The sequence below is a fragment of the Nothobranchius furzeri genome, chromosome 3 (assembly GCF_043380555.1).
Source record: "Nothobranchius furzeri strain GRZ-AD chromosome 3, NfurGRZ-RIMD1, whole genome shotgun sequence".
In the NCBI taxonomy this organism is placed as follows: domain Eukaryota; kingdom Metazoa; phylum Chordata; class Actinopteri; order Cyprinodontiformes; family Nothobranchiidae; genus Nothobranchius; species Nothobranchius furzeri.
This window is the reverse complement of record NC_091743.1, coordinates 40,353,397-40,379,841: the sequence shown is the minus strand read 5'-3', so window position 1 is coordinate 40,379,841 and position 26,445 is coordinate 40,353,397. Positions and strand designations below refer to the sequence as shown.

Genomic DNA, 26,445 nt, shown 5'->3' with positions numbered 1-26,445 from the left:
CTGACAGGACAAAAGACACCACACGTGCTGTCCTCTTGTACTTTTATTCAGTAGTCATATATAAATGAGCTGAATCAGCAGAAGAAGCTCTTGGCCCCACAGCGACAGCACTGTTACACCTTTCACTTCGGACTGCCCGCGTTAGAAGTGGTTAAAACATCACAGCTGAATACAAACACCAGCGCGGAGCCGAGTTTGATAAAACTAAACCGAACACATGTTGTGCTGCACTCAGCGGTGCTACGGTGTCATTGTTCAGTTCAGATCTGACCTACTTGCACTGTGGAGGTTTGAAAATAACAAACTAAAACGTGAATCAGAAAACGTAAGAGTAAAAAACTGAACGTAGGCAGGATCTAAAGGTTTAAAACAATAATAAATACAAGACTAGACGGTCGAGTCAAGCTCACGCTTTAACCATTTAAATATACAACTCATCTGCATGTAGCTTCTGTTAGTGATGTGACTTTGACAGCATATATTACACTTTATAATATGGATCTGTTAATATATTTCTCTCTTAGGTCCTCCGGTTTAATCACGTAGACCCCTCTGCGTTGCTTAGGAGGTGGATGAGAGCGACAGGAGAGGCAGAGAGGGGCTGAATGTGGGTTTAACACGACACCTCCATGGTCTGGGGTCCAGCCTGGCCGCCGCCGCCGCCCTCCAGCAGCCCGCTGATGTTGTTACGGCTGCGGCTGCTCTCCATGGAGGTGATGCTGGAGGAGGAGGTGGTGCGTGAGCGGGCCAGGCGGGTCATTCCCGCTGACGGAACTGAAACGGGGAGAAAAACAGGCGTTGATATTCCAGTCACAGGCGGCACGGCCCGAGCGCGGCGCAGGAACACGGCAGACAAGAAGGAAAAGTGCTCGTCATGCAAACATCTCCCAAATAAAACAGACGACAAAAACGTGACGGACTTCAACATAAAAGGACAAAAGCAGCGTCACAGGAGCTTTTGTAGCAGCGGGTCATGCAGCACGTTTTGGACATGCTCAGTGCGAACACAGCCTCCTACAGGGACATGAATGTATGCAGAGACTTAACCACGGTCCTCAGACGCTTCCAGAGACGTCTAACAGCGCTCTCTGGAGAACCTTCTGCATACATTGACATTCATCCACTGTAGACCGTTAAAAAGGCCTGCTGTTCTTTCAAAGCCTCCGTGCCAGGCAGCTGCTCCACTGGCTGGTACCTGATTCGCTGCTCAGGTGACTGAGGAGAACGTAGGGAACTGGACGGGATGGTTGGAAGGAAAAACAGGAGAAAAGGACACATTTTAAAGGCACATCTCATGTTTCCTTGATCTATTTTGCTTAAAGGTGGAGGTGTTGCTGCTCTGCAGAGGAGCTGGCTATTGTAAAATAATCAAAGCACGTGTTTAAACGATGGGGGTTTGTTCCCTGAACTATGTGGATATTTTCCTGTGAAACTTGTTAATGAGGGAAAAGCAGCTTTCAGAAACATGCTGAGGTGTTTAATTTGATTTTCCACACTTCCCCTGAATGAAAACACTCTTTAAATCGGCTCTAATCCTGCAGTGGCATTTGCTCAACGGGGGTGGGGGACCCGCTGGCCTTTAAAGGCAACACCGACGGATGAGCTGCGCGCCATCCAGCCGGCTGCGAGGGGGTGGGAAACAGCAGAGAGCAAAAGGACAGTCACAGAGACAGGTAGTCTGTGAGGAGGACACGCCCACTGTCAGGATAACACCCTCCACGGATCACAGCCACTCTGGGTTCTTGCCGTTCAAACGCGTGACTGTCAAACCTGGAGGCGTGTTTGACTCTTTTAAAGAGAGCAGACAGCAAACCGGTGCGGACAAGAGAGGAGAGCACCACAACAAACCAAAGTCAGGAGTCAGTTCTGACGCCCACACTCCGCTGAACAGGAAGAAAACGCTGTTCAGCACATCGGGCACAACCGTCACTTCAGTCATGCTGGGAGCTTTTTGTCTCACCTACTGTGAACTGTGAGTAGCGCACACTGCAAAGAGCACAAAGGAAAAGCTGTTAGTGTTAACCGCGTCCCAAAGTCTCCTTTCATGCGCAGCTGGCCGCATTCCAAACCCGCCAGCAACAGGCTCCGGTGAAAACAACCCAACAACCCGTCTGAGCACCTTTTGCAATTGCACTCACGTCAACAGGAAGTTCAGAGATGAACAAAGACAACTCTGGACCACAGCAACGTCATCCCAGAGCCGCTTCAGCGCAACTGCTAACTAGTCTGAACCGGAGTCGGTTGTTTTTAGGCCTCTCACGCACGCACGCACACACACACACACACACACACACACACACACACACACACACACACACACACAACCGCATGTTTACTTACTATATCCCATGCCCTGAACAAAGTACTTGAAGGCCTCAGCGAGTTTCCCAGGCTGCAAAGAGGAAAACAAGCATTAAAAGTATGTCATCGTGGTGGGACTCTAAAGGTTGTTTATCTATAAGTAAAGCAACCTGAACGACTTGTGGCAAGCCTCCACAGTCAGCCATCTGAAGCAAAATCACCACAGTTATTACCACAATAGTTCACATTCCAAATAGGATGCTTTTTTAATGTAAACAAAAATACCGTTTCACCTTTAGCAGAGTGGTCTTGGTGGGATTTAACCTGGAGTTGCACTCCACCTGCAGCACAAAGGAAGCATCAGACAGAAGAAATGTTTAATATGTCTTCTCTGATGATTTGACACAACTCAAACTTACCACAGCATCAACAGCTGGAGACGTGTCACCGACCACCAGCAGGGCGGGGCACCTGGAGAACAAACACGGCATCAGCTCAACACGTCCCAACATGCCTACATGGCGGCAGTCTGAAAACGTACGTCAGCGTGTTGACCGTGTCCTCGTTTAGACCCACGATGGGCCTCTCGATGTCCAGGTCCCGGCGGCTGCAGACAAAAGTGTTTCTGTGAGTGAGAGCGCCTCAGCGTGAAGCTGATGGTGCTGACTGTAGCTGGCAGGATTACTCTGCTACATGTAGCATCACAGGGTTGCTTCTGGCTCGTTTCAGAGTGACGAGACAACAACAAATGGTTATTCAGGCTGGCTTGAATAAATAAATAATTAATCTAAAATCTTTAATCCAGCCATCCATTTTCAGCTGCTTATACAGAGTCGGGTCGTGGGGGCAACAACCTAAGCAGAGAGGCCCAGACTTTCCTCTCCCCAGGCACTTAGACCAGCTCCTCCGGGGGAATCCCAAGGTTTTCTCTGGCCAGCTGAGACATCGTTCCTCCAGCGTGTCCTGGGTCTCCTCCCGGTTGGACGTGCCCAGATAACCTCACCAAGAAGGCGTCCAGAAGGCATCCTAACTAGATGCCCAAACCACCTCAACTGGCTCCTCTCAATATGGCGGAGCAGCAGGTCTACACCGAGCCCCTCCCGAATGACCGAGCTTCTCACCCTATCTCTAAGGAAGAGCCCAGCCACTCTTTGGAGAAAACTCATTTTGGCCGCTTGTATCCACGATCACGATCTTTCGGTCACTACCCAAAGCTCGTGACCATAGGTGAGGGTAGGAATGTAGATCGAGAGCTTCGCCTTCTGACTCAGCTCCCTCTTCACCACGACAGACCGGTACAACGCCCGCATCACTGCAGATGCAGCACCAATCCGCCTATCGATCACATGCTCTAGTTTTCCCTCACCCGCGAACAAGACCCCGAGATACTTAAACTCCTCCACTTGGGGCAGGACCTCATCCCTGACCCAGAGAAGGCATTCTACCCTATTCCAAATCAAGACCATGGTCTCAGATTTAGAGGAGCTGATTCTCATCCCAGCTGCCTCACACTCGGCTGCGAACCACTCCAGCGAAAGCTGAAGATCACGTTCTGATGAAGCCAACAGGACCACATCATCTGCAAAAAGCAGAGACCTGATCCTCAGGCCACCAAAATGGATGCCCTCCACACCTTGGCTGTGCCTAGAAATCCTGTCCATAAAGGTTATGAACAGAATCGGTGACAAAGGACAGCCTTGGCGGAGTCCAACTCTCACTGGGAACGAGCCCGACTTACTGCCGGCAATGCAGACCAAGCTCTGACACCGGTCATACAGGGACCTAACAGACCGTGTCAGAGGGCCTGGTACCCCATACTCCCGTGAGTACCCTCCCCAGAGAGGACGCTGTTGAATGCCTTCTCCAGATCCACAAAACAACATAGACTGGTTGGGCAAACTCCCACGCACCCTGCAGGACCCCTGAGGGTATAGAGCTGGTCCAGTGTTCCACGGCCAGGACGAAAACCACATTGCTCCTCCTGAATCTCAGCCCACTATCTGACGGACCCTCCTCTCCAGAACCCTTTATCAGGGAGGCTCAGGAGTGTGATCCCTCTGTAGTTGGAACACATCAGTCCACCTGTTTTTTTTTTAAATAAGGGGACCAGCACCCCGGTCTGCCAGTCCAGTGGAACTGACCCCAATGACCACACGATATTGCAGAGCCGCGTCAACCAACACAGCTCCACACCATCCAGAGCCTTAAGGAAAGTCTTTAATAAACATCTAAAACCACAGAGAAGAGCTCAGGGGTCAGAGGTCACGAACCTCACAGCCTCAGAAATGGAACGGTTTCGTTCAGCTTTGCTGTCTGGGTATGAAGGCCTGGGCTGAGGAGTAGGCTTTGTTATTTCATTACTCTATTAGAGACATGATGCTGTTGTTTCTGAGCAGATCAAACCACGTGAGTTTAGTTAACCTTAACACGAACACTAATAGAAATGGTAGAAATTCCCTTTTCAATGCCTGGATGGCACAAAAAAATACTAAAACTTTATTAAGAGGGAAGAAATTTTACCAGGTACTGCCATATACTCTGGATAATTACATGCTGGATCTTACTATTGATAGGAGCCACAAAACAGGGCCAAGTTGTCTTGGTTGATGTCTTGGGCGATGTGGAGGCGGTAGGTCTGGATCAGCTCCTGGTTCTCAGTCAGCTCATCCTGGGAATCAGAGAGAACTTAAACTGGTCCAAATTACAAATAACACGTCAGACTACACTTCTACACGTCAGACTACACTTCTACACGTCAGACTACACGTCAGACTACACCTTTACACGTCAGACTACACGTCAGACTACACTTCTACACGGCAGACTACACTTCTACATGTCAGACTACATGTCAGACTACATGTCAGACTACACTTCTACACGTCAGACTACACTTCTACACGGCAGAGTACACTTCTACACGGCAGAGTACATGTAAGACTACATGTCAGACTACACTTCTACACGTCAGACTACACTTCTACACGTCAGACTACACTTCTACACGGCAGAGTACATGTAAGACTACACTTCTACATGTCAGACTACATGTCAGACTACACTTCTACACGTCAGACTACACTTCTACACGTAGTGCTACACGTCAGACTACACTTCTACATGTCAGACTACACTTCTACACGGCAGAGTACATGTAAGACTACACTTCTACATGTCAGACTACACTTCTACACGGCAGAGTACATGTAAGACTACACTTCTACATGTCAGACTACACTTCTACATGGCAGACTACACGTCAGACTACACCTTTACATGTCAGACGACACGTCAGACTACACTTCTACACGTCAGACTACACCTTTACATGTCAGACGACACGTCAGACTACACTTCTACACGTCAGACTACATGTCAGACTACACGTCAGACTACACTTCTACACGTCAGACTACACTTCTACACGTCAGACTACACTTCTACACGTCAAACTACATGTCAGACTACACTTCTACACGTCAGACTACATGTCAGACTACATGTCAGACTACACGTCAGACTACACGTCAGACTACACTTCTACATGTCAGACTACATGTCAGACTACAAGTCAGACTACACTTCTACACGTCAGACTACATGTCAGACTACACTTCTACATGTCAGACTACATGTCAGACTACACTTCTACACGTCAGACTACATGTCAGACTACACTTCTACATGTCAGACTACATGTCAGACTACACTTCGACATGTCAGACTACATGCCAGACTACACTTCGACATGTCAGACTACATGCCAGACTACACTTCTACACGGCAGAATACAAGTCAGACTACACTTCTACATGTCAGACTACATGTCAGACTACACTTCGACATGTCAGACTACATGCCAGACTACACTTCGACATGTCAGACTACACGTCAGACTACACTTCTACACGGCAGAATACAAGTCAGACTACACTTCTACACGTCAGACTACACTTCTACATGTCAGACTATACTTCTACACGGCAGACTACACTTCTACATGTCAGACTACATGTCAGACTACACTTCTACATGTCAGACTACACTTCTACACGTCAGACAACACTTCTACACGGCAGACTACACTTCTACACGGCAGAGTACATGTAAGACTACACTTCTACATGTCAGACTACATTTCTACATGGCAGACTACAAGTCAGACTACACCTTTACACATCAGACGACACGTCAGACTACACTTCTACACGTCAGACTACATGTCAGACTACACTTCTACATGTCAGACTACACTTCTACACGTCAGACTACATGTCAGACTACACTTCTACATGTCAGACTACATGTCAGACTACACTTCTACATGTCAGACTACACTTCTACATGTCAGACTACATGTCAGACTACATGTCAGACTACACTTCTACACGTCAGACTACACTTCTACATGTCAGACTACACTTCTACATGTCAGACTACATGTCAGACTACACTTCTACATGTCAGACTACATGTCAGACTACACTTCTACATGTCAGACTACATGTCAGACTACATTTCTACACGTCAGACTACATGTCAGACTACATGTCAGACTACACTTCTACATGTCAGACTACATGTCAGACTACACTTCTACACGGCAGACTACATGCCAGACTACACAACTACACATCTACATGTCAGCCTACACAACAACATGTCAGACTACACTTCTACATGTCAGACTACATGTCAGACTACATGTCAGACTACACTTCTACACGGCAGACTACATGTCAGACTACATGTCAGACTACACTTCTACATGTCAGACTACATGTCAGACTACACTTCTACACGGCAGACTACATGCCAGACTACACAACTACACATCTACATGTCAGCCTACACAACAACATGTCAGACTGCACTTCTACACGTCAACACGTCAGACTAAACGTCAGACTGCCCTTTACATGTCAGACTACACTTCTACACGTCCAGACTACATGTCAGACTGCACCTTTACAGGTCAGGCTAAATGAGAGACTAATTAGCAAACAGAGGTTGAATGATATCAAGGGAAATCAGATATGTTCTTATTAGTATCACAGAGGAAATAAATGGGTCGGCAGCACCAAGTACAGCTCAGAGTGAGTACTCACAGTGCTAAAGTGGTGGGCCATGATGATGTCCACCAGGTTACTGGTCCATCCAGAGAGCTGCAGGCAGGAGGAGACTGTGAGCAACAGCGTTTAAATCTTATAAAAACTCTGATAGTCATGGATGAGCCGTAATTTAGATTTTAAACCTAAAAGTAAAAGGCTCCATCTTACCGCACTGCTGTATACAAATACAAATGAAATCATCACCCTCAGTTTGACCAAGATATACTGTAAGTCCTGAACTTTTTTCTCAGGTCAGTTTACTTGTTTTTATTGAGAAATTTGTATCCAGGAAGCATAAAACAACGTTTAAGTGGCCTTTTACCAGATCTGTGTGAATGCCTGAATGACGTATTCACCTGGTGGGAAGAATCAGCCGACTCTGGTCACCTGACCAAACAGGTGTACCATGGTAAGTGATGCAGGCCTTCTCTTTTCATTTTTACAAATAAATCTCATGTTTATTGATTTGAGGTTTTCCAGTTGAGTCCCATGAGCCCAAATGTTCTCGTAACGATGCCGTTGTCTAACACCCAGGTCTGCGGTTTAACACCAACCTTAGAAGCAGCCCAGTCGATCCAGCCTTCAGCACACGGGTCGATGTCGATCAGAACCAGTCCTTCCACCAGGCTGGGGTTGTTCAACTGGGAAGACATTTGATGTTTTTACAGCATAAAGAGGCTTAATGGTTTTCACTTATGTTAAAAACGTGTTAATTTGACCACCTGAATGTGAGATGTTGTTCATGCAAACATGCATCTCTCATGGTTTACAGCTTGTTAATGGTTATATTGTGTTCTCTGTGCAGGACCTGTGGTTCTGGTCTGATCACAACAAGAGACTAAAGTGCAGGACAGCTTTGCCTGCAACAGCTACATGCAGTAGTCTGACTGTATTTTAGGTGATATTATTGAAATATTACAAATTCAGATGCCTGAATTATTATTATTAATGGACCTGCATGCATTGACATGATTCCTTTTTAAATATTTATTAAACAAAAGTAATAGTTTTAATTTTTGTTTGAAGCCAAGTGGTAAAGAAAGGAGAAGAACCTAAAATAACTGACAGGAAAAACAAGAAATGAATGGGAGAAGGATTACAAGGCTGAAGATTTAGAAAATATAATGATCTAAAGTTCATTATAAAGGGGAACTAGGCAGTTTTAGTTTGCTTGTAGCACCCCCTAGTGTCCGTTTGTAGAACCAAAACCAAAACTTATCTCCTCAATGTGCATTCGTCCTTTTAACACCATAATCTGACAGCTAAAACGTCTCCCAGTCTTCCTTGGTGTCTACAGGAGTGATTCACCACTAAACCAAACAAATCATCTGTGTTCATGATCCAAAACATGCAGAAGGGCAGGAGGCAGACTGCAGCTCCAGGTAAGTCCCAACAGACCATCCCGCCAGTCTGAAGTTGCAAGTGGATTATCCAGGCCACAGGGGTCGATAGGGGCTGGGAGGCATTTCATTAACCCCGTAAAGAGTCATTTTAGCACACACTGGCTCAAGAAAATGATTTAAACATATGAAAAATGTTGCAAAGTATCCCTTTAATAAATTCAGAAAGAGTTTCTCAGACTTGGTTTGTGTCGTGTTTGTTAGCCTCTTGTGGGCGGAGCTGTTACTCAGGTGGAAACGGTAAATGACTAGCATCAATAATCTGGTCAAACTTCATTTAGAAACAGAAACTGGTTGATCTGGGGCAGATTTGTTAGGATGATGCAGTAAAACCTTTGATGATCAAAGACGATAAAAGAATCATTCAGTTTTCTTTTCACTCTCAACCTCAAAGTAACTGGATGGTATTCAAATGAAAACAACAAAGTAAACAGGCTTACTAATATTTTTACGTCTGAAACAGCATGTTGGTCTTTATTTGTGTTTATTCGGTTGTTTGCCTTGTTCTGTTCTGTAGCCCTGAGTCCTTTTTGGGATATGCTGCCTACCGTAGCTCTGGCAGGAAATTCAGATTTATTTACCACCACATTTAGTTAAAAATGGCTGATTATATTATGGTCTACCGTGGTCATTTTAAACATGAAATGTGATCGTCATTTTAAACATGAAATGTGATCGTTCTTTTTATTTCACCAGGGCTCACATCAATAAATGTGACCTTAAAGTAAATGGGTAATAAAGTAACTGACTGAACCATCCACCCATGACTTCATAGGCTGAGGACACCACTCGGAGGCCCGCGGGCCACACTTTGGACACCCTGCTAGTCTAATGACTCATTATTAGGATTTGGAACTGAACACAGTCATCAACTACGGACCAGAACCACCACGCCAGTGCATGAGTCAAAAGTCTGGTTGATCCTGAACCAGCACCAGAACCTCTGGGCCAGTCTCAGATGTTAAACAGTGAAGGGTATCTGCTAGATGAGGTCTGAAGATGGACTGCTGAGCTTTTAAATGAAAGGGTGTGGCTCTGAAGGCTCCTGCAGGCAGAGAGCGGACGTCTGAGGAAATATCACATCCATCTCAGTCGCTGTTGAAGGAACGCTGCAGATTTCAGCTCCACACAAACGCAGTGCAGCAAGAGCTGCTCTTCAGTCCATCACGGAGGGAAAACTCAGCTCTGGCAAATGCACTCACAATCAACTCTTCCACATTAATTATGAACAAGAGCAGACTCTCCTCGGAGAGACCACCGCTGCCATTTCACATTTCCACACCTCCACGCTACCATCTTCCCCTTTCATTATGAATCTGTGGGAGCCTCCTGGCTCCTCTCTGTCACATTCAGAGCTTTCTGCAAGCTTGTGTCTATTTTAGCTTTGCTTGGAAACAAGGAGGTCGCAATGAAAAGAGGAGGGAATCTCCAAGGTGATTCATCACCTGATGGATGGCAATGCTGTGGCAGGCACCCTGCGAGGCTTTAATGTTTGGAGCTAACAAGCTGTGGTGTAAAACCTCTAATTACTGCTGGTCAGAGGGGGAGTGGGTGGACAAATAAAGGACTCACTGCAAAGCGGGTGAGGATGTACGCTCCTGCTCCCACGCCGATACCGATCACGCTGTTCACCCTACAGAAGCAGACCAGTCGTTACCGCGACACCGAAGATAAATAATGAAAACGCTTTCAGCACATCACTGTGCAGAGGGGTGGGGACTCACTTCAGCTGAGTCATCACAGAGGGCAGCATTTCAGCCAGCTCGTCCATGGTCGGGTACCGGTACCTGGAGACAGATGTAGCTGCAGAAATTAAGTTCAGCATAAATTAAACCTGACTGAGAAGTTCAATAATGAATAAAAATGTCTCCATCAGCAAATGCAGTCACTGCTCCTCCAGCTGCATGGAGACATTTTCATTTCTCAGTGACTCCCACCCGCTGGGGAAAGGAGGAGCAGCCTCCTGCTGGCCAGGCGCGTCCACGTGGACCACAGCAAAGTGCTGGGTGATCTCCTGCATGTCCTCATAGTTGAACAGGGTGTTGAAGCAGGACTTATCTGAAGTACAAGCAGACACATGGGCTTCAGCTTCAGTATGGTGAATGTGTGTGTGGGGTGATCCCGGGTTTAGGCTCACTCACGGTTCAGGCCGATGTCGTGATAGGTGAGGATAATAGGTCTGTTGCCCTTGGGAATGCCTCTCATCGTCACATGGAGAACGCCATGCGGAGTCTCAATGTCGTGCTCCTGCAGCCAAGGAGAGGGAAAAATCGTTTAGGAGCAACCGGAGGCACAAGAGGGAGACAGGAGGCTTTAGGAGCAGCGAGACAGAAATACTCATCTTTCACTCATGACTATTTAAAGCAACACTGAATAGTTTTGAACAGCGTGTTTACACAAACACCTAGATCAATCTACGGCAATGAACTGGGAGCCTTTATCCTAGTTTACATGTACATTAGAAAACCACACTCTAGTGTGTCCCACTCTCCTACAGTAGGCATGCGCCCTATCATGTCAGTATTCTGGTGCTGTGCCAGTAGCCAATATCCAGGTTAGCAGTTTGCTTTTACAGTTCTCCAACCATCAATAAAGCTTTTATTGTTGGCATCATGGCAGAGCCTGGAAGTGAAAGTCTTTGGAGGTGAAGCAAATCACTAAACCAGGGTGAACATCGGTGCGGCCTCCACCAGGTTGAGGGAGCTGAAGGAGGCTAAAAATCACAGACTGATGATGACCTGGCTTTGTTGCTACTGGACTTGTAAAGGTTGGTTTATGCTTGACGCGTCCGCGAGGTCCGCACGGCTCCGCGCAGAAAAGTTACGTCATTTTGCGTCATTTTAACAACCACGCCCCTCCACCGCGTCTCCGCACGGCCCAAGATTTCCGCAACGCGCACCTCTGAAAATTTCTAACCACGCGGACGGTCGGACGCGGAAAAACATGGCAGACCGGCACGGCAGAGGTTCGTAAACACAGACATTTGTATGATTCAGCTCTCAGAGATCACCGTGATCAACATGTTGTTAATGATTCTTGGAGAGAAATAGCTCGCACTGTCGGAAAAGACAAGGACGCTGTTAAAAATGCTGAAATACCATGTTGTAAACAGTGATTTCTACTTCTACTATGGTGTAGTGTTGGATGCATGCCGTAGAGCTCCATGCTGCCCCGTTCAGTTTGGGAGAATATTGGCTCACCGCAGAGACAAGCCGCACGAACCATAAACGCTGCGAGTTGTGAAGCGCGTTCCATCCGCGAGCCTCATCACCGCGCGGAAAGTGAATGCATCAAGCATAAACCAAGCTTAAGTAAGAATATTTTTGTGTCCAACAGTGTGAATCTTTTTACTTTGTGGTTTATTTTAGTATCAGCTGGGTCATGATAGCCTTAGCTCCCTGTTAGCGGTACCTACATTAGGCTATGGCAGTGTTGTTTACAACAGTTGTAATTCCACTTTCAACAAACAGGTGGGAGAAGTGAGAAACATATTTAGTGTTGCTTTAAAGTTTTTTCCTGGGAGGTGTGTGTGTGTCTGCTCTGTCTTCTCCATCCCCAGTGAGTCGTGGAGGATGGCTGTTTATACTGAGCCAGGATCCTCTGGAGGTTTCTTCCTGTTAAAAGGGAGTTTTCCTCTCCACTGTCGCTGCATGCTTGCTCAGTATGAGGATTGATGTAAAGACTCTGACACTAGTCAGTGACTCGATGTAACCTGCTGGGTTCCTTATATAGGAAACTTTTGACTGATTGGCTTAATGAACTGACCTGAATTGGTATGTTTACTGTGTGAATTCTAAAATGAACCTGTTAACCAAGGAAGCAAGCACATTAAAGCTCTCCATCCAGTTCGGAGCAGAACACCTTTACCCTGGACAGGAAGTTCCTAAATAACCCTACATCTGATGCTATGGATCCAAAGGCCCAGCAGAGAAAACAGGGCAGATAGTTTTCTGCAGAACTTTTCTTACTTGGAGGGATTTTAAACTACGGGGTATGACTCAGGATGACTCTGCAAAAACGCCAGCATCATTTGTTTTAGAGCTGAATGAGTCTCATTCAAATTCAAAAAGGGTTCATAGCAGCGGTCTCTGTCATGGAGGTCCCACATTATTAACACTCAGACAACGCTGCTGCTAAAGACACAACTAAAGTTAGTTTCGGATCAGTCAGAAGACGCAAACAAGGGGAATGAATCATAAAGGCACACATTTAATTTAGCAGGAAGTAAAACTTCTATTAAAATCTCTGAAAACAAAATGAAGATAACATGATAACTTTTATAATACTAGCTAAAGATGGATTTCCTGGAAAATGTCCGAGCCCATTTACGAAATAAAATATAGAAAATTCATATTAATGTAACATTTCAACACTAGTGTAGATACAAACAATTTAAAGTGTGGGCAAAGCAAAAATGATTTTGCTCTGCAAGTCAGTCTAGCCACGCTACATTGGAACCTCCACAGCCCTGGCCAGTCTGGTGGCTGGCCAATCACAGCGCTCCATCGGTTTGGTGGGCCAATCACAGCGCTCCATCGGTTTGGTGGGCCAATCACAGCGCTCCATCGGTTTGGTGGGCCAATCACAGCGCTCCATCGGTTTGGTGGGCCAATCACAGCGCTCCATCGGTTTGGTGGGCCAATCACAGCGCTCCATCGGTTTAGTGGGCCAATCACAACGCTCCATCGGTTTGGTGGGCCAATCACAGCGCTCCATCGGTTTGGTGGGCCAATCACAACGCTCCATCGGATTGGTGGGCCAATCACAGCGCTCTATCGGTTTGGTGGGCCAATCACAGCGCTCTATCGGTTTGGTGGGCCAATCACAGCGCTCTATCGGTTTGGTGGGCCAATCACAGCGCTCTATCGGTTTCATGGACAGGATGTTACTGTAACTGAGCAAAAAAAGATGGCTTTGGCATCAACTTGGACTGTTTATACTTAAATATAACAAAATATTTGGAGTACTTTATGCTATGCATTAGGGCTGAACAAAATAGATAAATAGTAAATTGATAAAGAAATGTTTTATATTGACCGATAATTATTTAAAAATAAAAAAAATACTGTTTAAAATATATTTTACGTGCAGTCATGGCCATTTTACTTTTTCTCCGCCTCTTCTTGCTGCAACATCTTGCTGCCTCATGCTCTGTTTTGAGAGGAGAGGGCCTGGTGACGCAGCGTGCCCAAGTCTGTGGTTTTGATTGGTTAGGTGTAAGTAGTGAGTCTAGTATGCTGCTACCTGACAGGAAAAAAGTTTATAATGAAAAAAGGAATATTTTTTAAATCAAAGTTTTATCTACCCATTTTTTTCTATCGCACCACATGTCTATCGATAGAAATATTGATCTATTGAATTATCGTCCAGCCCTACGAAGCATCGTATGCTGCCTGTATGTTTGACCCTCATTCTGCCATCTGTCCTTGGTCTTATTTTTAAAACACAAGATGAAAGGTGTGAGTTTAGACTTCAGAGGGGATGGAAGTGCACCTGATTAGGGAGGCGTAACAAAATAAGAGCAGAATGTGACAGAATCATTGTCATAATCACAATTTTTGTGTATTAGATTGTTTTGTGATTGTTTGGAGCTAAATGCGAAATTGAAGTACAAATAGCACATCAGAACCTCAGCAGTTTTTGTTGACTACAAATCACAGAATCATCATTTTATAAAGACCACACACACTTTCCAAGGTCAGCGTGGATGTAGCAAACAGCATTGTGCACGACGTTACATCTGTGAGTGCACAGACCAGCGGGTGTGGTCCACCAGCTCTCGTCTGAAAGCCCGCTGGTCATCAATAATATAGAGATCAAGCCTGACTTTCCCCGATGCTTATCCAGCACCACGAGACGGACGTGTGTCACAACCTCCTCCCGTCAGACAAAAGCTAATTCTCAGAGACGCAGCAGCAGTAATTATTTGTGTCTGCTGTCTAAAATGGACAACACCAGTGGAGCGCTGAAAAGCTCGGATGAGATGTTTTCATTTGAGTGGGAGTCAAACACGGATCTACAAGTTCACTAGATGCTATTTCTCTTTCTGAGATTAGATAAACCCTGACGAAGAGCTGCAGCCGACAGGAAGCCCTGGAGCCTTTCCTCCGATGATAAAACACCCAACCACCTCAGCTTGGTGGGATGACAAAACAACCCGTTACACATCAAGAATTGACTCTCTCTCCACTTCTGTCACTGCATAATTTTCATTTTCAGGCAAAGATGAAGTCAAGGACACTCTTAAAAGTAAGGAACAGGCTTTGCCCTGCTCTCTGTGGAGTGTGGGAGACTGTGTGCTGCACAGAACATGCACTAGAAAAGCAGGACCAAGCTCTTCCGTGGTGATAAGAAATGAAAACATCTGTGCGAAGAAATGGGAGTGAAGATGGGACAGGTGTATCAGGAGATAAGAGAGTCTGCAGGTAGATGAGAGGAAACAGAGCATGAAGGCAGTGATGGGGACAAAGACAACAGAAGAGACGCGCTGTGTTCATTCCTGATGACTTTTGCTGCAACATCCAGGAACAAAGACAGAGAATAATGAGGGACAGCTGGTTAGAAAGCTGTAGTTGTTCCTCTCAGCATGTTGGTGGACCAAGGCACAGACAGATCTGTGGAAAAACCTCGACATGGATTTATGCAGCTGGGTTAAACAGATGAACGGGTTAGATAGGGAGGACAGGGCCCTGGCATCATGTCTTCTCCCTCTAAAACACTTAGACCTAAGTGTTCACAGGCTGCAGCAGGACTCTGCTATCGGGAGTTTTGGGATGTTTACGGGCCGACCCTTTTTCTGGTTACTGAAAAAGCTCAGAGTCATGCTCACCTGTGCCCTGCAGTGTTATAAACCCCTCCTTCCTTATGTTTGCCTTGCAAGTAAAGGCATCAGGCGCAGGGCTGGTAAATGACTGAGTCATGCAAACATCCATACGTCCCATTATATCCTGTGGCGGTGTCAGCCCCGTTCTGCCAGAAACCTCTGTGTGTGAGTGTGTGCGCGCGCTTGCATGTGTGATCCAAGCAGCGGACTGAGACTACAACATTAAGGTCTCTGCAGGGAGGCGAAGCAACCTCACCACTGGCTTTGATGTGTTGTTGCCACAGTGTGTGTCAGGGTGGGTGACCCGCCTTTCTGCCTGTTTTCACTGATGGCTAAATAAAAAACCCACGGAGCATGAATGCTGGTCAGAGCGAGAGCAGCACACACACACACACACACACGCACACGCACACACACACACACACACACACACCTAAACATAACCTGAAACACAGAGTTTAGGGATCATTGTAATCAGATTAACACACATCACCACACCCTGCTCAACTTTAGGCAATGCGCACACACACACACACACACGCACGCACGCACACGCACACACACACACACACACGCACGCACGCACACACACAGGAACCATGAAGAAGCCAGGACCGACCCAGAAGCTACTGCCAGCCTCTCCTAAGACCAAACCCCACAACTCTCCTGATCTGAAGCAAAACCTTCTTGCTGCAAAGACCCAGCCAGGTGTGCGAAGCCACTCACCACTTCATTCCCAGTGCATGAAATCTGCTCCAGGTCCAGAACAGTTGACATGTTTTACCCACACAGCAGAGGAGTGTGTTATTCTATGTGCAAGCCTGTGCAGGGCAGCTCTAAAGAGCTCCAAGAAGCAGCAGGAGGAGGAGGAGGAGAAGGGAGGGAGCTTTGGTTGGAGGGGAGGGATGTAGGGAGAGGCAGCCAGAGCAGCAGCAGAGGAAGAGAGAAAGCAGTGCAGGAGAATGATGGAGCAGAAGGAGCAAGGAGAAAACGGGTGAACAACTTGAACAGCAGGAGAGAAGGAGAAGTGAGGGGGTGGAGGAGAGGCAGGAGAGATAGGAAGCAAAACAGTAGGCAGTGGACGAGGAGGAGAGTGAGACTGCAGTTTGTGCTTGGTAGTCACAGCGCGTACGTGCATTCAGCCACCGGTGCATCCAATTGGATTGCAGAGGGTCAGGTGGGTACTGGGAGGGGGTGGGGCTTGGAGGAGAATGGGGCGGTGGGTGGGAGTGAGTGGGGTGACGGGGTGCAAAGGATGCAAAAGCAGTCCAGGAAAATGGGCAGGCTGCTGACGTCACGCTGGTTTTGATGGAGGAGGCTGACTTTGACAGCTTCCTCTGGGCCGTTTCTGCATCAGCAAAATGGCTCCATATAGTCCGGTTACCCAGTACCAGCAGCAGAACCCACTCCTTAACCTCCTAATTAAACTCATCAGTGTGAAGGACAAGCAGCACCACCTGATGACCTCTAAATGCAGGAGCGAGGCTGCTGCTGCAGCGTGACAGCAGCCTTCTGACCACCATGTTTAATAGGAGCATTAAAACACAAGAGGCTGCTTATTTCACACCCCATGACCCCACACCCCCTCACAGGAATTTCTGCTTAAGTCATCTGATCCACGTCATGCCTCTCTCCTCTGCATGCTACCAGCAGCAGGGCATCGCGACTTTGCCTGAGACAAGCTGCTGTTTCAGCCAATGGAATGCCACAGAGCCACTGGGAACTCTGGGACCAGGAGGGGCTTTAATTGGTCGGTGAGTGAAGCAGCACGTTTGGCTGTAAACTGCTGCTTTTCCTTCCTATACGACTCTGACCCATAGAGGGCGTTGACGGCACATGAAAAAGTGTCCAATTTCATGTGAAAGGATATGTGTATTTTTATGTACAACCTGTTAAACATCACGAGGAACTGGTCCTGCCTCATAAGACTTACCAGCTCCAGATAAGAGCCGAGGCTCCGTGCTTCATCCATCAGTGGGTGTGTGCAAGCGTCAATCTGCCTAGCCAGGTAACACACCGACGTACGTGTGCAGCCAACTACTCTACTTCACCGGACATCTCTTGATTTGGAGTGCGCACCCCCACAAATGTTACACCAAAACGGTCTCGGCCGTGGGAAGAGTGGCATGTCCTGACTTTGGGTTGTTTACCCAACGTCACCTAAACATCATTATGACATTTCCACTATCTTGTGCCAGTGGGCAGGTCCCTTTAAAAATTCTCCAGGAATTTAATAGTTATTATTATTATTATTATTGATCAAGCTTGTATGCACAGACTTTTTGGGTCCTGTTTTGTTTACCTGTGTAAATACACTACTCAAACAATAAAGGGAACACTTAAACAACACCATGCAACTCCGAGTCAATCACATCTCTGTGAAATCTAACTGCCCACTTAGGAAGCAACACTGGCTGACAATCAGTTTCACACCCTGTTGTGCAAATGGAATAGACAACAGGTGGAAATAACCGGCAGATAGCAAGACATTCTAGTAAGGCTGGTACATCAGGAGGCATGGAGGAGGCTGTAGGAAAGCAACAACTCAGCAGCAGGACCAACATCTCTGCTTTTGTGCAAGGAACAGGAGGAGCACTGCCACGACCCAGCTAAATGACCTCCAGGTCACAAACGTGCATGTGTCTGCTCTAACGGTCAGGAACAGACTCCACGAGGGTGGTAGGAGGTTCTGCTTACAGACCAACACCAACCAGGACCGGTTTGGCAGTGGGTCAGTAATGCTGTTGGGTGGCATTTCTTTGGGGAGGGGGGGGGGGGGCATGCAGCCCTTCGTGTGCTCATGAGGTAGCCTCACCCCTTGTGAGACCACATGCTGGCACGGCTGGCCCTAGGCATTGATACAATAGACTAGCACGCCCGTTCCCCAAACCTGAATCCAACTGAGCACATCTGGGACGTCATGTCTCGCTCCGTCCAACAACACCATGTTGCACCACAGACCGTCCAGGGGTTGGCAGATGCTTTAGTCCAGGTCCGGGGGGAGATCCCTCAGGAGACCATCCACCACCTCACCAGGAGCACGCCCAGGCGTTGTAGTGAGGTCATACGGGCATGTGGAGGCAACACGTGGGCTGCATGGTGGCGCAGTGGTTAACACTGTTGCCTCGCAGCACGAAGGTTGCAGGTTCGAAACTCGGCTGCGGCCTTCCTGCGTGGAGTTGCGTGTTCTCCCCATGCATGCGTGGGTTTCCTCCGGGTTCTCCGGTTTCCCCCACAGATCACAACATGCCCTATAGGTTATACATTGTAAGTCGATTTGGATAAAAGCGTCTGCCAAATAAATAAACAACATAAACACACGCTATAGAGCCTGACCTCGACTTGTTTTAAGGACATTACATCAAAGATGGATCAGCCTCTGGTGCGTTTTTCCACTTTAGAGTGAGACTCCTAATCCGAATTGCTGATTTTGCTGTCAGCACGTTCAACTATGTAAGGAACAAAGTATTTTATTTGAGTTTCATTCATTTAGATCTAGGATGTTTGATTTTTGTGTTCCTTTTCTTCCAGCAGTGTACACACACACACGCCTATACACGTGTGTGTGTAAAATGGTAAGTTTAGGCCCGATAAATTCTCTGAATGATATTTCAGTCTATCCTAACACAAACACCGGATGTTTATTAACTCACTGCAGTCCTGTAACGCATATCAAGCCTATGCTGTCGAGAGCCCACCTGGAGCGGGTACTGCATGCCTTTGTAATTTCTCGGCTTGACTACTGCAACTCTCTATATGCAGGGTTGTGTCAGTCAACATTGCGTCGCCTACAGGTTGTGCAGAACAGCGCTGCCAGGTTCCTGACTGGGACCAGGAAACGGGACCACATCAGTCCAGTTCTGGCCTCCCTGCACTGGCTTCCGGTTTGCTATCGCTCACAGTTCAAAATACTCGTCTTTGTTTATCATTTCTTCCAGGGTAGTGCTCCCCCCTATCTGGCCACACTCCTGAACAAACATTCCCCATCACGCGCTCTGCGCTCCTCTGACCAAGGCCTGCTCGCTGTCCCTCGGTCTAGGTGTCGTACCCGTGGGGACCGGGCTTTCTCAGTCCTAGCACCGTTACTCTGGAACCAGTTGCCACCCTCAGTTAGGCTGTCCCCTTCTCTGCCAGTCTTCAAGAATCACCTAAAAACACAACTCCTCCGCTTGGCGTTTCCAGAACATGTTTGATTGTGGCCCTCTATTATGTTGAATCCATTCCACAGTTTTCATTGGTACACTCAATCCAATTGTGTTTCACACATTTGTATTTTACCGGAATGTTTCATCTATCTTGTTATTTCCATTTTGTATTTTGTAATTTGTATTTTGTAATTTGAATTTCTTTTATTGTTGATTTATTCAGTATAATTACTTACAACTGTACCATGTTCAGCGCTTTGGGCTTCCTGACAGGGTTGCGGAAGGCGCTTTATAAATAAAGCTTTGATTGATTGATTGAGCTCTGTCCTGCAGAGACGTCTCTGTCTCCTACAGCCAGGCTGAATGGGCTGTAGGACAGGTCAGAGCAGTCTTCACAACGTATTCATGGTTATGGGACATTTATGACGCTCAGTGATTACAACACATGCGTATGGCGCCCTCCGCTGGATTCTTGGGACAAAGTTAAACAGTGAGGTCAAATGTCTGATTGACGATGCAGTGAATGAATGAATGAATGAATGAATGAATGAATGAATGAATGAATGACACAATGGTTCCAAGATCGGGAACAATAAAAACATCTGATGTTCTAGAGGCCGTTACAGCCCGGAGCTATGGTGAATTAGTAAATGCTTACAGATAAAACGGAGTCTAAATGTTATTAAATGATACTCGGGCAGCTGAGTAAGTAGAACACTAAAACAGACATCAGGTACATGTTCTATTTTTAAGTGCTCAGTCAGCTGATTCAGCCTTTTTTAGCCCCTGAGGTAACTTGATGTTCTGGAGTTTGCTTTAGTGTCTCGTGGGAGTCTGACTCACGCCTCTCTCCACTCCGTGGCATAAGCAGGACATTGCTGGGGGTCCTTCAGCACCGACCTCTTCCTGCGCCACAGCAGCATCCCTGCTGCAGTACCGCCAGGCCACCTGTAGGGGGAAGCTGCTGCTGGGGAGTCAGAGCTCAGGTGATGATGAAGCAGCAAGGACCCCTACCTCACTGAGGGATGTTTACATGTGGAGAACGTGTCAGAAGTTGGGGTCAGGGGTCAGGGTTAGCCGAGTTCAGCTGATTGGAACAACTTATCAAAGGCTTATTAGGATTATTAATACCCACCACTAAATGTTTCTGCTTGTGTGTGTGTGTGTGTGTGTTAAGAAAACCTCTTGGGGATGATCTTAAATGAAACTCACACACATCTGCGTTAATCAGCAAACACAAGAGCAGCTACGGTTTTACAGATAATCAGGTAACCTGGTAGAATTCGGTGTGGCTGAGTCATTCTGACTTTTCTCAGACTGAAGAGGACTTACACCAGCTGCTACTATCCAACATTTGCACGTAGGACTGAGACTAAAATCCCATCAGGAGATGGGTCAGGTGTAATGCTCTTCTTTAAAGAAACTTTAATCTATTAATGTAATCTGTTAAAACATTCCCAGTTAGGCCTGTCTGAGGTAAACGAGGTGCTGAGGAAATAAGGTCACATACGCAACGCCTCGGTACCATTCAGCAGTTGCTCGACCTGAATCCAATGACAAAAACATGATTGGAATGAAATGTCACACTGAGAGAAAGAGCGTCAGATCGTGTGTGTGTGTGTGTGTGTGTGTGTGTGTGTGTGTGTGTGTGTGTGTGTGTGTGTGTGTGTGTGCATATTAATAATCCCGCAGATAATCCGTTCCAGTGAACATGCTTCCTCCGTCTCCCTGCCTGCAGCAGCTATATTTAGCAGTGGTGGGATGCAGGAAGCAGGCGTGGCTGCAGATAGACAGAGGGATGCTTTAACCCTTTGCAGCCATGATCCTCAGACAAAGACGTAGCTCAATCCCACCGATCCCTCTCAGGCAAACCCAACATGATCACTTATAAACATATCTTCATTCAGCTCCTAAACCTGATGATCTGTGTGGGAAATATGCCGCCTTACTCCCTCAGTAAAGCTAGTTTAATCGCAGGGGTGTCGACATCCAAGACTAAAAATCCATGTTTTCCAGTGATTTTCCTGTAGATTGTAACAGGAGGATTTAAACAGGAACGTTGTGTAATCCTGCCCCAGATTCATGTTAGGGATTATTATATGAGTTTGACTTGCTGCACCATGGTGTCTGCCAAACACGCTCTAAGGCGGGGTCCTCAATTATAATGGTCCGAGAGCCACTCTCAAAAAAGACCCAGAAGCAAGAGGGCCGGAGGGGGGATGGGGATAGGGTGCTGCTGCTGTTTGGATCGCTGGACCCGCCATCACTGACCCCGCCCCAAGACCGGCTCTCCCGACATCACAGGAGAAACAGTAGAGACTCTGACTCTCTCTCCAGTACCACATGTGGAGAACGCCCGCTCTGACAGATGTGGATGCTCCTCCACTATGATTGATTATGGTACTCTTCTATGATGCAGAATCGTTTATGCCCGCATCTCACGCAGTGTTTATTAGATTATTTTCCTCAGCTCTATCCTACACCTCCCGGTCGGCCGTCGGGGGTGGGGGATGAGCGCGGAGTTTAGGGGCCACAAAGAGAGGGCTCGCAGGCCGGATGTGGCCCGCGGGCCGCCATTTGCGGACCACTGTTCTAAGGGAACATTTGCTTTTCCCAGTCCAGAGCAGAACCACAGACACACGCGAGGAAAAGATGGTTACTCAAAAGCAGGAGAACAAGTGGAGCAGAATAACACTCGTTTTCTATAGTTTTCCTTTAAAACGTTTCTCTGACACAAAGCTCAGCTGTAGGACGGGGCAGAACTCACCTGGCAGTCAAAATCCTGAAAGTTTCGTGCATTCTATGGGAAAAAAAAAGACCAAATGTTAGAGCACACTCAGAGGCACCTGGTTATTAATTAGGCGTTAACAATTCACACTGAATTTATGAGACACGTGTATTCAGCTGATGCAGCACCAGAGTCATGCCCTGGCCTCCACTTCATCTGTAGCCATGGAGATCAGCTGGACAGCTGTTGATCCTGAACCTAAAGGTGTCGGTGGGTCAGGATTTGGATGTAGAGCTCTGGAAAGCTTCCACCTTTCAAGCCAAAGCATGCAAATCGTCAATTTAAAGAAATGATATGAGCCAGACAGGAAGTGAGATGTGTTTTAGCAAGGTGCATCTGGTTTATCCATCCATCCACCCATTTTCAGCTGCTTATCCAGAGTCGGGGCGCCGGAACAGCAGTCTAAGCAGGGAGGGCCAGACTTCCCTCTCCCCAGCCACTTGGGCCAGCTCTTGCAGGGAATCCCAAGGAATTCCCAGCGTGCCCTGGGTCTTCCTTTTAGGTCTCCTCCCGGTTGGATGTGCTTGGAAAACCTCACCAGGGAGGCATCCGAACTAGATGCCCGCACCATCTCAACTGGCTCTTCTCGGTGTGGAGGAGCAGCAGATCCTCCAAGCCCCTCCTGGACGACCGAACTTCTCCCCCTACCTCTAAGGGAGAGCCCAAGCACTCTACAGAGAAAACTCATTTCAGCCGGTTGTATCCGTGATCTCGTTGTTTCGGTCACTACCCAAAGCTCATGACCATAGGTGAGGGTAGAAACGTAGATCCACCGGTAAATCGAGAGCTCTGCCTTCTGGCTCAGCTCTCTCCCTGACCTAGAGAAGGCACTCTACCCTTTTCCGACTCAGGACTACGGTCTTCATCTGTTTTTGTCGAACGTAACGCTGAAACTAGCAACAGTTTCAGATGTGAAGTCATCCAGGAGCCAGGTGGTGTAAACAAAGAGGTCCAGCTGCACGTCTCGGCCAAACAGCATCCAAGCGTGGACGAAAGGGCGGCCGGTTTGTAAAAAGTAGTGACAAAAGTAACCGAAGAGTAAAAAAAGAGCTTAAGAGAAAATGTTGAGCACGGAAAGTCATCAATCACTATTTGAGCATAAACATTTGAATTTTTGCTTTCATCCACGTCCAAGCACTCCGTTTGTGCTATTGGCAAAGGCGGCTGGTTTGTCTAGCATTAGCACCCACCAGCACTTGTGCAGTGACGTCAACTGTAGAACATGCTGCTGATGTCTGCATCACGGTGGGATGCGAAAGTTTCGACGGCCTTGTTAATCTTAATGATTTGATAAATCGTTGGTTGTTACAGTAAATATATCATATAGGAGACACACACAGTGATGTCTGAGAAGTGAAACTAAGTTTACAGGGTTGCTTATAGAAAGTGTGCCATAACTGTTTAAACTAAACTAGACAGGTGAATAAATAAAAAGAAATGAACTAGTAGATCCTCCTTTAGCAGAAATAACAGCCTCTAAATGCTTCCTATAGCTTCCAATCAGATTCTGGTTTCTGGCTGAAGGCATTTTGGACCATTCTTCTTTACAAAACATCTCTAGTTCATTCAGGTCTGATGGCTTCTGAGCAGTGTCTGAACTGTGGCATTTCCCAATTTAATCCTTTAATAATCTGACCAGATTTTTATAGTTTGTACATTTGTAACAGCCCAGATTAAGATGGGTTATATAAATCCCATTTTCTTGCATGAAAGCTGATCCGTTTGATCTGACCCCTCAGGTGTTCACGTCTCCACAGACGTTAGCATAAGTGATTACTACACCAACAACATGCTCGTCCTTGTGAATGCGTTTAACTTTGTTTTCAGGCCAGTGTCAGACGAGATGGCCACTAGGGGGGGTGAGAGGTCAGCAGCAGTCTTCTGATGTGTTGAATCCATCATGTCTCTCCTCATCCTGCAGCACCAGGGGGATTTTCTCTTTATTCAGATCAACACAGGGACAAAGCCGCATCACGCTGGATGTTGTCTGGAGGTACAACAGCCTCTTGTCTGCTCACACCGTCAGAAACAGTCCCAACTCCCAGGCTGTCGTGGTTTTTGTGTCATAATTGAGATGATGGTCACATGAGAACGACGCCAGAAGAGGATGGTAGCTTTTACCGGTCACGCTCATCCTCCTCACATCCTGCTTTTTGAGCCAGGCGTTTGTTTATTCTGCCCGTCTTTTATCCAGACTCTTGAGATTTGAAAAAAATCAAACTAAAGTTCTTGCTGCTCCTCCTTTGATCTCTTTGTTCATTTTCCATTTCCTTCATTTCCTCTCACGCCTCCATCCTTTTAGACCCTTCTTACATCAACTAGTGCAGTAATATTTCCTTGCCTGTTCAGCATTTATGAATAATTCACTTTGATGACCAGGACTGCAGTGTGTGCACGCCTAACATCCTTCAGAATCCACCATGGTGTGACTTGGCCCACGTGCGCTCAGGTGCACATCTGTATGTGTGCAGCAGCTGGTCTTAACATGATGTCACAACAACTCACCTTACTGGTCAGCAGCGGCTTGATCTCAGTCAGCTGTACATCCTGCAGCTCATCCATCTTCCTGTCAGATCTCCAAGAACCCCTCTGTTAAAGCAATAAGAACGTATCACTCTCCAGCGGGACGACCGCACAGTCAGGTCCACGTGCAACAACAGCCTGCATCTCCCAACAACGCTGTTTGGACCTTATGTAACCAGCTGGGAGTGATTATTTGGGCCGACAGATCAGTTTGCATAAGTTTCTGTGTTTGGTGAAAATGAATCCAAGTAATTAAACTAATTCTTATTTATTATGTTGTATTAGTGTATGTATTATATGCAGATGTTGCATTGAAGCAGTGGCATGAATTAGACATTTAGTTATTTAGCCAAGCATTGTTGTGGTAAAACAGAAGTTTACTCTTCTCTTCTCAAGTTAAAGGTGTGGGACACTCGTGTCATCAGAACATCTGCAGTGGTCTGTAGTAGGAATGAGTGCCTGGAAAATGATCTCTGGGGAATAAAAGCTCCGGTGCGCCTGTTTTAGCACAGATAATTCAGCTAGAGGCGAACGTAGCTTTAGACGACAGGATACGGAGTCTTATTTCCTGATATTTGCACACCCGTCCTTTGATTGGCTAACAGCAGCACGACTCTACCACTGACTCTGTTTGCTCTGCAACGTTGATGTTTTATCTCCACAAATGCACAAACCTGGAGGAGTTCTGCTGTGTGGTGGAGCGCTAACGCAAACAATTAGCTTCTATTAGCAGAGACATTCTCTGCGGTTTCCTGGACGCTAAACCAGCAACAGCCTTCCCCGTCGTGAGTCAAGATGGGTGAGTCCATGAATGTTAGTGACAGTGTGACGGAGATCTGTCAGGATCTTCTAATCCTACAGTTTCACCGTCTGTTTTCTATCACAAGCTAATGCAGGAGCAGTGTTGGGAGTAACGCTGTTTAAGTATAACGGCGTTACTAACAGCGTTCTTTTTTAGGTAACGGAATAATCTAATTACTTTTCCCACTGTTGCAACGCTGTTACCGTTACTGGGGACGGAAGGTTGTGCGTTACTATGTGCTTGTCGAACGATGAGCAACAGTGTGAGGCTTTCTGACCGCCACACTTCAGCTGCAGCAAGGGAGAGAGGTGTCGGTAACACACTTACAAACACGATGATGATTGGCCGGGTGGGCGGAGACCCTCAGTGTTCTCACTGTCACTGCATGCTGTAGACCCAACAGGGCAGTGATGGGAATAACGCCATTTAAAATAACCGCGTTAATAAAAAAATATTTATTTCAGTAACGAGCAAACTAATTAATTACGTCTTCTTTTAACAAAACGGTCGTTTCTGTTACTGATAAGGAAATGCGTGCGTTAAGCAGCGCGG

At 46.8% G+C, this 26,445-nt stretch overlaps 1 protein-coding gene across 3 annotated transcripts in view; it reads right to left on the bottom strand.

Annotated features, from left to right (window-relative positions):
• Nucleotides 1-400: 400 nt before the first annotated feature.
• The window catches only part of ndrg3a (ndrg family member 3a), a 71,360-nt gene continuing 45,315 nt past the window's right edge, over nucleotides 401-26,445 (bottom strand). The window contains exons 2-17 of one of the 3 annotated variants that reach the window (XM_054747825.2): nucleotides 25,074-25,157; nucleotides 22,548-22,580; nucleotides 10,954-11,059; nucleotides 10,750-10,870; nucleotides 10,537-10,599; nucleotides 10,385-10,445; nucleotides 7,967-8,053; nucleotides 7,410-7,466; nucleotides 4,866-4,969; nucleotides 2,843-2,908; nucleotides 2,721-2,772; nucleotides 2,595-2,642; nucleotides 2,472-2,507; nucleotides 2,341-2,392; nucleotides 1,196-1,234; nucleotides 401-774 (exon numbers count right to left, since the gene is read on the bottom strand). In XM_054747825.2, the coding sequence (XP_054603800.2) occupies nucleotides 614-774; nucleotides 1,196-1,234; nucleotides 2,341-2,392; nucleotides 2,472-2,507; nucleotides 2,595-2,642; nucleotides 2,721-2,772; nucleotides 2,843-2,908; nucleotides 4,866-4,969; nucleotides 7,410-7,466; nucleotides 7,967-8,053; nucleotides 10,385-10,445; nucleotides 10,537-10,599; nucleotides 10,750-10,870; nucleotides 10,954-11,059; nucleotides 22,548-22,580; nucleotides 25,074-25,130 (1,143 nt within the window). In that variant the 5' untranslated portion in view covers nucleotides 25,131-25,157 and the 3' untranslated portion in view covers nucleotides 401-613. Of the gene's footprint in view, nucleotides 775-1,195; nucleotides 1,235-2,340; nucleotides 2,393-2,471; nucleotides 2,508-2,594; nucleotides 2,643-2,720; nucleotides 2,773-2,842; nucleotides 2,909-4,865; nucleotides 4,970-7,409; nucleotides 7,467-7,966; nucleotides 8,054-10,384; nucleotides 10,446-10,536; nucleotides 10,600-10,749; nucleotides 10,871-10,953; nucleotides 11,060-16,361; nucleotides 16,542-22,547; nucleotides 22,581-25,073; nucleotides 25,158-26,445 lie in introns of those variants that run through there. The other 2 variants (XM_054747828.2, XM_070549161.1) reach the window with 2 other exon arrangements.